The 16323-nt window shown below is 35.0% G+C and overlaps 1 protein-coding gene across 1 annotated transcript in view; it reads right to left on the reverse strand.

The window, feature by feature from the left end:
- Positions 1-9577: 9577 nt before the first annotated feature.
- Positions 9578-16323, reverse strand: part of CENPW (centromere protein W) — a 93065-nt gene continuing 86319 nt past the window's right edge. Inside the window, exon 3 of the mRNA XM_061207498.1 lies at positions 9578-9634. Coding sequence (XP_061063481.1) covers positions 9611-9634 — 24 coding nt within the window. The 3' untranslated portion in view covers positions 9578-9610. The remainder of the gene's footprint in view (positions 9635-16323) is intronic.

Consider the following 16323-nt stretch of genomic DNA (forward strand, 5'->3'; position numbering starts at 1 on the left):
TGAAATAAAACAAAATCTTTAATCTATAAACATATTGAAAAGGCCCAGCACATACCTAGAAAAGTTTAACCGAAAGAGACCACATATTATTTTAGTAAAACTAACTTTAAAAAAAGCCCTTTGCGTATCTAAACAAAAAGACAAAGTCACTTATAAGGAAAAGAAAACCTGATTGTTGTCATGCTTTTTAACAGGAACACTTTATGACAGAAGACAATGAAATATCTTAACATATTTGAGATACTCAAGGAAAGAATGTGTGAGCTAAGTCTTTTATATGAAAAGTGACCTTCAAATAAAAATGCTGAACTTTCTATGAACATACAGGAATTCAGGAAATACTGCCGTATGGAGCCCTTCCTGAGTAATCTACTAGAGAACAAACTTCAGACAACTAAAATGACTAGAGAGTCCATGGCATAAGGACTGGTTGGTGAGAATTCAATACATATTTACCTGTAAAACTGAAATTAAATGATGGATACAAGGAAAACATTGTAGTACATAATGGCTATATGTTCTCATGATGTACACACAGCACAATTATTAAATGCAGGGAGAAGGAAGAAAGAATATTGAAAATAAAATAAACTTGCTAATTACCTTAAATAGCTGCTATAAATGAAGGTATCACAGAGTTAGAATATCATTAAACCTTCATGAAATAATGCATGTAGACAATAAATATTAATGGCAGTTAAAACCATAAAGAGAAAAACCAGAAAAAAAAAAGCCAGACAACATGCGCCTCCTGATAAAAGTACACATGACCATCAATGACATATTTTTGTTATCCAAAAACAAAAAGAAAAAATCAAACCTGAATTTGAAAGTCTTAAATCCCGTTAGTTGATAGAAAATAAAGAAGAAGAAGAAGAAAAAAAACATGTTAAATAACCCCACAAGGGTACATTGAGAAAAACCCAGACTGTGGAAAATTCTCCAAGACAAATTAAAGTGGGTTTATAGATCAAAAGGGACTTAAGATACCTGTCAAACAACTGCGATGTAGAAACTCTGTTGAATCCTGATTTGAACAATCTTAAAGAATAATTACAAAGCAACTGAGGAAATATGAACACTCTTTGGATATATAATGGTATTTAAAAGTTAATGGGGAATTTTAAATATGTTGCAGTTCTGTTTCTTAGAAAATAATAAACAACTGACTATAAAAATTTCTTCCTTATCTATCACATAGTCATATTATTTAACCTACCAATGTGCTAACATAAAATTACAGTAGAGCACCATGGAGCCATTAACATATTACATTGATCAAATAGAAACTTAGAAGTCCTGTAGTTAAAATAAAAAACTGAAATGTAAAGTTTGTCAGATGAGATCTGATCTAATAAATGACTGCCTGGCCCCAAACATGTCACTTTAAGGATGTTCAATGATGAAGCTTTTAACTTCACTAATTAATCTATTCCATAGAAATAATTAGTCTTCTATTAAACTATTTTTTGTGTGTGTCTAAAATGAGCCCTCTTTGGCTTACATTTGAATCCATTTCCTTTACTTGGCTTTCTTAAAAATGGTCATGTCAAGACAGACTTGGAATTGACTACTTTTTTGTCAGTGACCACTAGATGGATTTGAGAAAGGGCTTCAAGGAGTAGATGTAAAGTTTAAATCAGATAGTATTTAAAATGCTGGCATGTGGGGAATTCCCTGGCGGTCCAGTGGTTAGGACTTGGCGCTTTCACTGCTAGGGCTGGATTCAATCCCTGGTCTGGGAACTAAGATCCCACAAGCTGTGCAGCACGGCCAAAAACAAAAAAACCCATAAAATTGTATTAATAGCTGTATCCTGCAGGATCCTAACTCACAGAAAAAGTAATTCACTATACTAGTTTTAGAAGAAGGGGGTTAAGTTAGGCAGTTTACAGAATCTCTGGGAGAATCAAAAACTGAGTTTCAATACTGCAGAGCCAGGAACAGAGCGCATCAAAGAAAAATGTCCAAACCTCCATGAGCTATTCTAGTGTACCCACGACAGCTAGCCAGATATCACCTTGTTGCTTAACACCTAAGACACCATGGACCTGTTGCAAGAAACTCCAGAAACTTAGACTTCAGTGTGTCTTAAGAGCCAAATGCCATTATCAGGATTGGCAACTGATCTGATCTCTTCAACAAAAGCATTACTGCTCACTTCTGTCTCAGTTGAGTGTATCTACCTAGGTCACAAGTAGAACACTTGCTGCAAAGGATTTTGAGAAATACAGCTTTAGCCTTCTAGATTCTGCTGTACAAAAGTTATGCTAAAAGGGAGTCAAAAGCTTACTAGGTGAACTAAAATAAGTGTCTTCCATTGCTTTCTAAAACACTTAAATTCAGTCTATGTGTTCCTTCTTTAATTCAAGCTCTGCTGACTCCTCTAAACTTCCTTAAAGGGACCATTCTTTCTGAATATCTTTATCTTTACTAGGCATCTTCAGTCTTTCTAAATCCTCTCTTTAAATGTTATTAAGCTTGTCCCTATATTCTAATGTGTCTAACTAATGCCAAATAGAGAAGAAGGATGACTTTTTAAGAAGGCATACATCTGCTAAAATATCCCACTGTATTCTGACCTTCATGAAAATAAATTGACTTTGCAAATACATGTTTGACTTGTTTGGTATTTTTCTTATGTAGCCATCTATAACATAGTGCATATATAGTAGCATATATTTCTTTAATTAGATATATAGTTTGGTTTTAGATTTTTTTTAAGGTCATTAAGATAGATAATTATCTTTTTTAAAGTATTTAGGGTATGTTAAATGCTACTTTTAAAAAGTATAAAACAGCATATGTATCACCAAATTATTTTTTCAAAAATAACAACCCCCAAATGACAATTTTGCTATAAAACAGGGCCAAGTTCCAAAATTCATATTCTTTAAAATGAAAGGTCTGGGACTTCCCTGGTGGCACAGTGGTTAAGAATCTGCCTGCCAATGCAGGGGACACAGGTTCGAGCCCTGGTCCGGGAAGGTCCCACACGCCACAGAGCAGCTAAGCCCGTGTGCCACAACTACTGAGCCTGCACTCTAGAGCCCGCGAGCCACAACTACTGAAGCCCATGTGCCTGGAGCCCTTGCTCCGCAACAAGAGAAGCCACCGGGCTTCTCTTAGATAGGAGAATAGATAAATAAAATCTGTTGAGGACCATGAATTGAAGGATAGAAAAATGTGGAAAGAGATGATGGTAGGAGTGAAGGAACTGCTTGAAGGCAAGGATGAATGGTTTGAATAGGATACAGAAGATAATGAAGAGCAAATGGTTTAATGATGCCAGGAGAACAACATGATCTTGGTTATAAAATTCTGAAGTGTCCTGGAGTATAAGAAGTGGTTAGAAAATATTTGGCTCCATTGCCCTAAAACAGGTATGTTTCAAAGTTTTCCAGTTTTGATAACTATAGGCTGTTTTTAAGTGGCCAAATAACCAATTTTGTACAAATATTCATGTACAAATATTAGTAGACAGTTGTTCAGAATAGTGGCAATTAGTTGATGGACTGAAACTAACCAACATAATAAAGAAATAAACATTAAAATCAAGGGAGGGAAGAAAACTGCAGAATTATAAAGTGTGGTCTTTGCCCCTAAGAACTCCCAGAGCCACCCTCATAGAAGGTAACAATGTTCAATAGGCCAGAAAAAGATTGGCAGTTTTCAGGCTTCCTTCATGCTCTAAGATTATTGGGCCAATGTCAGAGACAATGACCAATCTCTTTCAAATTGTCCCAGAGGGGTCTGGAAAGCAAAGTTCACATCTTTGGAGAATATTTCCATCCTTATGATGAACTACAGGCTCTGTTTGTGTTTACCATATGGGTTTAGTCTTCAGTTAATGAAAAGATAAGCAGCCTCAGAAAACATATGGTACATATTCCACAATAATATAGAGAAATTATGCAATATATCTTCCATAGAATTTACAATTTAACAGAGAATAAAAATCTAAGGTATAGTTGCATGAAACCTGCCAGCATCAGATTGTTCTTAGGTACAAGTAGATATATTTATTTCGCCATTCTTAACAGGAGAAAAACTGCAGACCATTCAGTATAGTTGGTATACTGCATTTTTTTCTCCTTTGAAGACTAGAGAAATATATTCTTTTGCTAGCCATAGTATAATACACAATGTACACCCTTTTGTACCTATGTAAGCCACCTTCTTCACAGCATGAAATAGTTTAAACAGTTTTTGTCTATTTTGCTCTGAAGAAACCTATGAGATAGTGATTCTATCAATTGATGTTGAAATATTCTGCTTATTTAAAAGTCTATCAGTATGCAAATGCCTTTAATAATATTTTCAATTATTCTTTAAGTCCTAAATCACAAGCATGGTTTTAAATCATAATACTTTCCTCTGAATATAAAAAAATGACAGTTTACAAGGTATGTCTATGTAGTATACTGAAGAAAGTATATTTGGGCACCCAAAGAGGGTGAGAAGATCCCTTTAATTTACAATGTAGAGCAACCATGGTATTTTACAGCAGGCATTCTTTTTTACTTTTCTCCTTGCCTTTATTTTTAGTCCCTATGATGTTTTGTTCCCAGATGTAGGAATGTAGCTGAACAAGGGCTGCTGCTAATTACTGAGGAAATATCCACATGAAGTCCAGATGTTAATATGTGATCATTTTTTCTATCAGCAAATAGATTTCTTTCTGTGTCATGTTGAGATCAGATAAGACTCTTCCTATACTTTACCTTGGTCATTTGGAGCCCTTACTTTATTTAGTTTTCTATCAGTCACTTATCATTCACCTACACTCTATATAAATCTTATGTCCAAATGAAATAACTCCATTCATATTTCTTATTTTGTTCAGAACAATCTAATCTAGGTTTCCATAGGAAAAGAACCTTTTAAGAAAGATATTTTATTTGCAATTTATAAAATAAAATGTTGAAACTAAGCACAAAGTGAATGTCTGGAGAGAAAAAAAATAAAGACTATGTTTTGCTAGATGTTAACATCACATGTTTTCTTCCAGAGTGGTTATTAATAATAGAAGAGCAAAACAAACCCTAAATTAATTACAGAGATTTTTTAAGTCTCTCTGCTGGAAGAAAAAAACAAAACAAAAACACAGTCAATCTCACAAGGCTTGCCAATGGATCAATACATGATCACTTTATAAAAATGTTTTTATAGTTTAACTCAAAATTTATTTATTGAGTCTATACTTCAGAGTAATATAGCTGTTTAAATAGAGGCAGTTACCACAATGTTTTCTAAGGCTAACCTCCTATTGTAAACTGACAATTGTAAAAAGTCAATGAGCTTAAAATTGTTATGATAACTGCTACAATTTTTTTTTTTTGCTTCTTGGAAACATTGAAAAATACTTTATTAAAGTAAGTCTCAGCTACTCAGTAGATACATAAATTTCTTTCCATTTGTAGACAAAACTGGGTGAAGAAATCCAGGAGACACCATAATTTCAAACTGTATTTCTGCTCAAACTGAAGTTATAACATTGCAAATCTTCCCACCAACCAAGGAGCCAAAAAGGCTGTTCATTGTCTGATTTGGCTCAAGTAATGGGAGCCATTGTGTTGGCCTTCAGCAGAGTTGGTGGGAAACCAATTTCAACTGGGTCAGATTCAAAATTTGAGCATAATACTGATACTTCTGATTGTTTTATGTAAGAATTTATGGCATGGAAAGATTTTATTTTGAGAGATATTTAAAGGTAAACTGGCTTCACATTATTTTTGAATTTTCTAACAAATTTAACTTGATTTTGCCATGCCAGGCAATTTTCAACATATTTGTTCATGAAACTTTGCTTAAAGGAAATGAGCCATTCAGTCACTCAGGGAAAACTTTTGGCATTAAAATAAAGTCATTATCTGCAGACTTACTCATATACAGGTTAACTGTATGTGTTTTACTAATTAACGAGCCAAACACTATGAACGAAAAAGGTTTAACATCCATTATAGACTTTTGCATCAGGTTAACATTAGAACACTAAATTTCCAACTGTAAACTACCACTTCTTATATCTTAACAAATAACAATCACATGAATTAGTCCATTAATCTGGGACTAGAAAGATAGCAGGCCATGTGCCTAAAAGAAATGAGATGGTATATCTAAAAGTTCTATTTTCCTATTAGTAAACTGATATATTTAACAGGAATAAAAAATTAGTGGGAATACCTGTTTTGTTTTTTGTTTTTTGTTTTTCATTTAGCCTAATGGCATATGGTGAAAAAAAGGGGGGGAGTTATGATTAGATATTACAAAATATGAGCAGGGTTTTAAATATTTTAAAGTAAAGTAAAATCTTTATGAGGTAATAGATCTTTTAAAATATTTCCAAAAATGGCCATCTTTGGTATTATGCTTCACATTTCAGGAGCTTGAACCTCAATCTGCATCCCAAGAATATGGGAGTATCTGCAGTATTAGATTTCCTTACAATGCCAAGTCTATGTCTACAATTTAGGAAGAAATAGCATATCTGGTGGAGGCTAGTAAGGAAAGCTTGGGTTCACATCCTCCCTAATGATGGAGCCCCTAAAAGACACTAATTATTAATATAGACATCATAGAAATTATGTTTCAACTCACAGGATCACGATTGTTCACTATCTTTATGGAGCACTAACAATCTAAAAATAAATATTAATTTTGGCGGATTGAAAGCATCGTGTTAAAAATTACCATTTCCTTGATTGCTCAGTTTTATAGAACCATAGAGCAAAAAAAAAGTCTTTCTAAGGTGATTAGTATGCCTACCTGATTCCAGACAGGATTACACATAGAGTATCTATTGAATGTAGTTCGTGGGGAAAAAAAATAGAGAAAATACATCGAATGAGTTATGATCATTTCTAGCCCCCCAAATTTCATTGTTAGGAAATACTTTGCATGCATCATTATGAGCTTTCTTATCCACACTAACTCCAGAACACTAAACTCTGGACAATAGGGTTGGTCCTAGGATGAATCGTTTCAATTGATTGTACTGAGTCATTTATAGGCCAAGTTTTTAATGCTAACACAAAAGCACTGAAACATTATTTTTATGTCAGGGAAAAAAAGTATTATTTATTTCCCCAAAATTTCCACTGAATTTGTTAGTATATTTTTTTAAGAACAGAAAGATGAAACAGTTAGAGTATAAAGATTAATCTACATAAATAAAGTGAAATATTAGCAACGTGGCCTTGTGGGAAGAGCAGTGGTCCAAAGATTTCCAGATGACTCTGACTAATAAGTCATAACACTTTAGGCAAGTGACTTGGCCTCTCACTTACTATGTTTAAACAGTGAAATTGGAATAATAATGGTTATCTGAGAAAATTAATTACATAAGTAATACAAACTACAGAATTCATAAAGATGTTAAATCCACCTTTTTACTCAATAGCAGGATATGGTCTTAAATTAACTACCTAATTTCCACAATAGATATGGTATTCTGAGAAGTCACAAAACTTTACCAAAGCATCTAGCATTTCTCCCTCCAAATAAACAGATGTAAGATAAATGGAGTCTAGCAGAACATCAGAGAGTCAGAAAAACAAAAGATATTGTAACCATAATGGCTGAGATGTTAAACACTCTATTGGTATAAAAAGCAAGTTTAATATGAAAATAAATATATAGACTTTCATAAAGACAAGAAAGATAGTGTACTTGTCATTTTTTTACACTTTCATTTAAAAAGCTTTATCAAATTTTAGGTTTCCCCCTTCTGAAAGAGGCATTGAAAACAAAATTTCCAAAGGCCAAGAGAAAACCATTGAAAAGACAGAAAGCAATCCTTATTACACATAGTTAAAGGCGGGATGGTTTAAGATGAAGAAGAGTATGCTTTAACCTACTCTCTTAATGTAAAAGCTCATTCTGAAGAGCATATAACCGATCTGTCTACACCGTAAGATGAAAGTATTTTAAAACATTGGCAGAAATACTTGTAAAATTTAGCACAATAGGCCACAATTGGGATTATTGTATAATGTTTCATCACGTGGATAAGCATTGAAACAGACTAAGACAAGGCATGTAACCAGGATCTTTAAGAAAAGAAAAGGTAACAATTCATCTTGAATGGTTTGGCCTTACCTTTGTTAAAACTTGGGTACTTGGCCATTGACATTTGAAATCACTTCCGGTACTTGCAATTTATAGTTTATTCTTAGGAAAAGAAATGGACATGCTTAGATTGACTGTGATTTACAATTTCTTATTTTATTACACTTATTGTACTTCTAACACACCATTTTCTGCCAAGTTAATAGCAATATTTTAGAGGAAGATGAGAAGCTCTGTACTCAATAATGAGCTTAATGCCAACTAATCACTTTTAGCAGGGCAGTTTTGACACAGATTAGCTATAAAATGATTGAATTTCTAACTTAGTTTAATACACACAATAAATACTAGTGGGTTTTCATTTCTAAAGGTAAGCATAACTGCACATGTCTGGCCAGACATAATTAAGTCTGAAAAGCTGAAACATTTTAGCCAGTATTCAGAGAAAGAAACGTTAATAGTACGTGTCCATTATTAAATGTTACATACCCTATAAAATGCCACAAAAGAGACATTTCATTTTTAAAATATTATTGGTTATGTTCAAAATGACCTTCTAGACCATTAGGTAAAATTTGTTTCCTTGGAGAGCTGAAAGTGATACAGCCCTCGTCATCTAGCTGCTGATCTCTTGGTTCCCACAGATTCCAGAACTAGAATTTGGCCTGCTGAGTTTTGGCAAGTCTTATGTTGGTATCAAGCAAACTCTCTTCCAAAAAAGTGTTGGATAGCACTACCATAACTCTGAGTTGTACTGAAATCCAAATGTGAATTTCCTGGAACACATATGGGAACATGTAGTCAACAGATTTCTGAAACTGCATACCAGCACTTTGCTTTGCCTCTACAAGTGCTTGCCTATCTTGGAAGAAAATCTATTAAAATCTTTTCCAATGGATTCAGAGAGAAAATACTGCAACTAAAATGGCCACTTCGCTAGCTAGTCAGCTTCAAAGTTTTATATCCTGACTCTCATATAAAGCTGGGTGAATATAAAATGTTTATTACGTATATACGAAGGCATACTTCTGATATAGCAAAAGAGTAGAGTGACATTAACAGAATCACAATCATCATTATCCTCTATGCAAATTTCCTTAAACTCAGCCTTTTTGCTTCCTATAATTAGGAAAAGGTTGACTCTTAAGACTCAAATTTGCTATTTTCTCCTTTTGTCCAATTAGAGGTTTTTGCTAAAGGTTGTTTTACGTTGCATTTTCTTAAACTACCTGACTAAAACATTGGTTTCCAAACATTTAAAAAACTTCTTACTTATACATTTCCCACCACCTGCCACCTCTTATTTCTAAAGAAATTCTCTTGTTTCTTACCTGAACATGTTCTCTACTCTTTAGATTTCAAGCACCACAAAGTCAAGGGGACAACCCAGGCACTTTCTAATGTGTCAAACCAATAGTCTGAGAAAGTCAAGTTAACTTGAGAAATGCTTAATCTGCTTTCCACAGGTAAACAATGAGTCTCTGATGGATGCTGAGTATTTTACACTCGGAGCCTCTCAGGTAATCCTCGGCTTCTTTAATTAAGACAAATCCTGGTACAGCACCTAATACATAGTAAAAACAGGGAAGGACAGAGGGAGTTAAATATGGAAAAAACTTTTCTAGAATCTGAGGAACTGCTAAATATAGTAGAAATGATACCTCTCCTCAGAATAAAAATTATTTAAAAATAGGAGCATATATTTTCCTAAATGAAATTTGTCATGCATAATCTAAAAAACATAAGTGAATTTTTGAAGATAACAGACCAGTACATAGAATTGACATTGATAGAGATGCGCCTCAAAGGAAAGAATCAGGACTGACATGCCTCTGATGAGCAAGCTAGGCAAATTTACATGAATCCAGTACAGTTGGTACAAAGTCACTGTTTTCTCTTACCACTTCTACCCCCAAAGTTTTTTTTTTTTTTTTTTTAATGTGTTTTACTCACAAAATGACCACTTGGTAAAATGCCCCATGATCTGAAGTAATAGAGCAAACTGTTATTTTAGATCGATTTGAACCACATTTATGGCAATGGTTATGTAATGGATGGAGAAAGAGACTGTCAACATGCGAAAGGTCCCAGGTAGAGCCTAGGAAGTGTGCACAGCTCAGATTCAAATAGATGTGTCCAAGGCTCGCAGACTTTGGGTAAGCCAGAAAAATGTTTATTTGAATGAGAGGCAAAGGACCTCCTTGGACAGAGTCCATTTTAATGGATGAGAGAACCAAGTTCATAGACTTGGACAATAAAAACACCTGAGTTGGTCAATGAAGCTGATACTAAGTGTGATAGTGAGTACAATGAAGAGTCCACTACTAATCAGATTTGCCTTCTGACTCATCGTGATATATGAGTTTTAGGGAGATAGAGACTACAAACTGGAAAAAAAGAGCTGTTAAAAAAAAAAAAAAACAAGTTTGTAAGATGTTGACATTCAAGCCAATCCTTCAGTATATACCCATTGCGAAAAAAATAGTACTAAGACAACAGAAAGATATACTCCTCAATGGCCTTGCAGCATTGTGGGGTACAGGATATCAGCTATACCCTAGCTCTGTGGGGAACGAGATGCAGCACACAGCTAACATGCCTGCATTGGCAGTTCCCAAAAGCAATGATATTGGGGATGGAGAGGGTAGACCATGACTACCTGCGGAGGCTGAGAACTTGTTAGCATATGTATGTTAGCCAGCATAATTCTCAGATATAAGCAAGAAAAACTTTGAGTACAGTCAAGTCTCAAAACAACAGATGAAAATGAGAGCCAAGGAAATACTGTTCATTTCTAATAATCCATCTCCATACACCCTCCTCCAGGTTGCTCTGGCCTGGAACAACATGGGCTGTATATTTATCATACATATTAGCTAGGGCTTAGAAGTAGTTTAGGTTACAAGAACTCAGGAAAAATCTGACTCTTTGCCATTTCCAAGTAGAGCAAGCAGTTTGTTAGAAGCTCATAAAAATTTATTACTTGATAAACTCACTAGCTTCATTTTGAAGCAGGGGGTTAAATCAGAAAATTGACTAAAATATCAAATGCTCTTAGCATTAATTACTACTTCCTTATTAAAATTCTTTCCTTGGTTTCTATAAACCTGATTTTTATCCTAACTTTCTGGCCCTTCCATCTTGGACTTCTCAATTTCTTTTTCTTCAGCCTTAAGTGACCATATGCTCCAAAGTTCCATCTTTTGTCCTCAGATCTCTCTCTGTACATTTTCCCTGGGAGAGTAAAGTTTAACTTAACAACGTATGTGCTGACGATTTTCTTACATAGTTAACATAGTTAAGAAACAATCATTAAACAAGTTTTCAAATGTCAGGGGAAAAGTGAGGATTGGGAAACTGGTGAGTAGAAGTAAAAGTAGGAGAAAGTTCAGGTAGGTTAAAAAAAAAAAGAAAAGAAAAAGTGTGCTTATACCATGGTGTCTACAATACCTTTTAGATAACTGGGCTGTTCAAAAGACAATTTACATGAAAGCGTTAACATTCTTAACCAAGGAGAGGCATTTGTATTCTTTTCACCAGTATAATCAGGCCCAGTGTGTGTTTGGAGAAACAATCCCCAAATCTCATACATTTTGTTTAGCCAGGAAAAATCCTTGAAGGATGAGGGAATCTCAGCCATTGTTCTGTTTTATTTCACTGGTTCAATTGCACATTTTTTAAAAATATGATCCAACATTAGCAGATTCAGAAAAAAACACTGGGGTCAGAACACTTGGGAGGTAAAAGAGAAAGTCAGTGTTTAATATGCCAAACTCAGGCCCCAGAGGAAGGTCCTCCTTCTAATCATCCAATGGGTTAGAAGATTATGTATTTTAAATCAACAGGTGTTTATCTCATAAAATCCAAATATTATACTTTTAACAACCTCCTTGGCTGCCCTTAAGATACTTAGGATAAAATAGGAGGAAAAACTCTCTTTTCCCAGAGGCAATGATTTCAGCTGGTTGACCAGGTCTGTGTGCATGTGTGTAGAATAGTGGAGAGGAAGATAAAGTGAAAATGTGGTCTTTCTTATTTTGCAAAACATTCACTAGAAGAACTGAAGACATCAACTATACAGATGTCAACATATGGCCTCTTCCAGCACCCATTGCCCTGAAGAGAGTTCAAATCCTTTCCAAATCAGTGGGAAGATTTGGTCCTCACCAAGACCCACAGTAAGGAAATCTTAGTCAGTGCAAGCCATGTGTTCAATGCCTAGCAAAGATACCGGCAATGAATAGTGTAAATATGTAAATTACACTGACATGTCTTTTACGTTTTATTTGAATATATATGTATATATATATATATTCATATATAAGCAATGTTATAATACTGAATTAAAGTTTAAATATATTCTAGGAAAATAATTTTTTTCTATATTGAGCACTGGCTCATCTGACTTAAGAGAGTTATAAAATGCCAAATTGAGTTTTACTTATATTTCCCTTAATGACTTATTTGTAAGTTAAAATTTAATATTTACTGCACACCTGATATGTTCAAGACACTGTGCTAATAAATCAAGTGTGGGAGGAAGCAGGAGAGAAATAAGATGTGGTCCCTGCATGAAACAGCCCACAATCTATTCCAGATACAGACACAGGTCACTAACCCTAAAGCCAGCATTCCATGATAAGTGAGATAACAGGGGCCACAGAATACTGTGGGAGAACAGATACATGAGCTGACCTTGGAATTTGAGTACAAGTCTTCCCTAAGTGAGGAAGGATATTGCAGGCAGAACAAGCATGGTCAAAGGTATGGAGGCATAAAGAAAATGTACCAAAATTTAAATACTTCTTTTTCTCTTTGGCAAGAGAGGGAACAAATTTGGGGGATGAGTAGAGGGGTTGTTTTGTTCTCTGTTTACTCTGGGGAATGCTTAGATCCCTGTAGAAATTGTCTGACACATATTTAACCTGCAAAGGAAGAAATACAAATCACTAATAAATATATTTTAAAAATTCAACCTAGGGGCTTCCTTGGTGGTGCAGTGGTTGAGAATCTGCCTGCCAGTGCAGGGGACACGGGTTCGAGCCCTGGTCTGGGAGGATCCCACATGCCGCGGAGCAGCTCGGCCCGTGAGCCACAACTGCTGAGCCTGCGCGTCTGGAGCCTGTGCTCTGCAACAAGAGAGGCCGCGATGGTGAGAGGCCCGTGCACCACGATGAGGCGTGGCCCCCGCTCGCCGCAACTAGAGAAAGCCCTCACACAGAAACGAAGACCCAACACAGCCAAAAATAAATAAATAAAAATTTAAAAAAAAAAAAAATTCAACCTAACTGGATAGCAAAGAAACACAAATTAAAATATTTATTTTTCACTTACTGAATTAGAAAATAAAAGATAATAATACTCTGATTTGGCAAGAGTGTGCAGAAAATGGACATTTTTGTATATTTCTTTGGCTATGTCCTAAGGAAATAATCATTAATCTTCAAGAAGATATAATAACAAAGAGAATCATGGGGAAATTATTTAGTTAAAAAAAAAAAAACTTGGAAAAAAACTAAATGTCCAACAATAAGAAACAGGTTAAAAAATTAGTGTACAAACCTATAATAAAATATTGTGCAGTCATTAAACATACTAGAGAATAGTTAATGAGATGGATTTATGTTTACCCTTTATGTTAACTGAATAAAATCATGTCTATGTATATATAGAAACAGAGAGCTAGGAGAATACACACAAAAATAGTGGCATAAATTATATCAGTGGTAGATATAACGATAGTTTTTGTTTTCTTTTTCTGCTCATCCACATTTTCTAAAATTTATAAAATGAGTATACAGTGATTTTATATCAAGAAATATTATGTATCCAACTTTACAAAAAGCAGAGGCACAGTTATTGATTCTTATATTAGGACAAGAGCAGGGTACTTAATTGTCGTGAGCACAGTCTTCCTTCTACCAGTGAAAGGAAACATTTGGAAGAGAAAGAGGCCTTTAGACTTTCCTCATGAGTAAAAATCACTTATTATAGTGTGAAGTTATTGACCTCTCTCATTTTCCTAGTCACTCCATGTAGCAAGGCTGAGTGCTCCCATGTGATTGTGTGGCCACCCACAGAATCTGCCCCACACCCAGAAATGAATAGACAACTTCCGGGGAGTTCTCTTTTCTCCAAAATTGCCTTCCATTTGATCATTTTGTTAAGGACCTAAGGGAACACATTAATTCTTTGAAGTTGCTAGAGTATGTCTATACCTATACCATGGCATAAAACAGATGTTCAACCAAGTAGGGGGAAATGTTCAATTCTATGACATTATTCTTTTAACGTACTTTTAAATATAGTCAAACTCTCTGCATTTTTCCTCAACATTTAACAAGCCCTGTAGTTTATTGATTACAGAGGAAGTATGATCTCTTGCAGTGGGTTTAGCACGTGACTAAGAAATAAAGGTCAGGACTTCCCTGGTGGCACAGTGGTTAAGAATCCACCTGCCAATGCAGGGAACACGGGTTCAAGCCCTGGTTCAGGAAGATCCCACATGCCTCAGAGCAACTAAGCCCATGTGTCACAACTACTGAGCCTGCGCTCTAGAGCCCATGAGCCACAACTACTGAGCCCGTGAGCCACAACTACTGATGCCTGTGCGCCTAGAGCCCATGCTCCGCAACAAGAGAAGCCACTGCAGTGAGAAGCTCAAGCACCACATGAAGAGTAGCCCCCGCTCGCCGCAACTAGAGAAAGCCCGCTTGCAGCAACGAAGACCCAACACGTCCAAAAATAAATAAATAAAATAAATTTATTTAAAAAAAAGAAATAAAGGTCAAGACAACATATGTGCGTATGTGTCATTATGCAGGTATGTGGGAAAGTGAGTGTAACCCTGATAATCAGGGCCTTGTGGCAAATAACATAGAAATAATGCCAAGTTTTATAGTTTAGGAAAAATATGATTTTCCTAAAGAATCTTAATGTTGCCAAAAAGTAAGCTTTTCTCTTGGGGTGAGACACTCATTTTGCTAGTTCAGAGCATTTGGTAACTTTGATAGGACAAAGGTAAGATAATACCAGTATGGTTTGGTTTTAAAAGATCTATGCTCTTCCTCCCCTTAAAATGATAGGAGAATATAAATTAAAAAGCACAGTTTTATTTTTGACATTCAATAGTGAAAAAGTAAAGACAGTTTCATAAAAACAAGCTTGTTGATTTCAACAAACTCCATCCATTAGTGTACAGTGAGTTCTGCTACAACATACATATGTATTCCTAAAAATCTTCATTAGGCAAAATTGTTCAACAAAAACACAGGACTTATGAGGAAAATGGGGTGAGTGGCACATTACTCAAAAAACTTTGTTAGCATAGAAGACAAACTTATGGTTACCAAAGGGGAAAGGAGGGGAGGGGTAAATTAGGAGTTTGGGATTAGCAGACACAAACTACTATATATAAAATAGATAAACAACAAGGTCCTACTGTATAGCACAGGGAATTATACTCAATATCTTGTAGTAACTTATAATGAAAAAGAATATATATATGTATAACTGAATCACTTTGCTGTACATCAGAATCTAACACAACGTGAATCAACTATACTTCATAAAAAAATAAAAAATAAAGTTGGAACTGAAAAGGCAAAAACAAAAAACGAAATAAAACAACAAAAAACTTTCCTAGTTATACATTTTAAAGAGATAGAGACCATTCATATGGATTTTATGCAATCCCAGTCAAAATCCCAGTAAATTTTTTGTGGACATCGAAAACCTGATTCTCAAGTTTATATGTAGAGGCAAAAGACTCATAAGAGCCAACACAACAGTGAAGAAGAACAAAGTTAAAGGGCTGATGCTACCCAGCTTCAAAACTTACTATAAAGCTACAGTAATCAAGATAGTGTGGTATTGGTGAAAGAATATACAAATAGATCAATGGGACAGAACAGAGAGCCCAGAAATAGACCCCCATATATATGGTCAACTGATTTTTGACAAAGAAGCAAAGGCAATGCAGTGGAGCCAAGACCTCAACAAACGGTGTGAGAACAACTGGACATCCACAAGCAAAAACATGAATCTAGACAGAACTTCAAACCCTTCACAAAACTAAATCAAATGAATCATAGATTTAAATGTAAAATGCAAAACTATAAAATTCCTAGAAGATACTATAGGAGAAAACCTAGATGGCCTTGGATATAGTGATGCCTTTTTAGATACAAAATCAAAGACAATCCATGGAAGGACTAATTGATAAGCTGTACTTCCTAATAATTAAAAACTTCT

Source organism: Eubalaena glacialis, chromosome 12, assembly GCF_028564815.1.
Source record: "Eubalaena glacialis isolate mEubGla1 chromosome 12, mEubGla1.1.hap2.+ XY, whole genome shotgun sequence".
In the NCBI taxonomy this organism is placed as follows: domain Eukaryota; kingdom Metazoa; phylum Chordata; class Mammalia; order Artiodactyla; family Balaenidae; genus Eubalaena; species Eubalaena glacialis.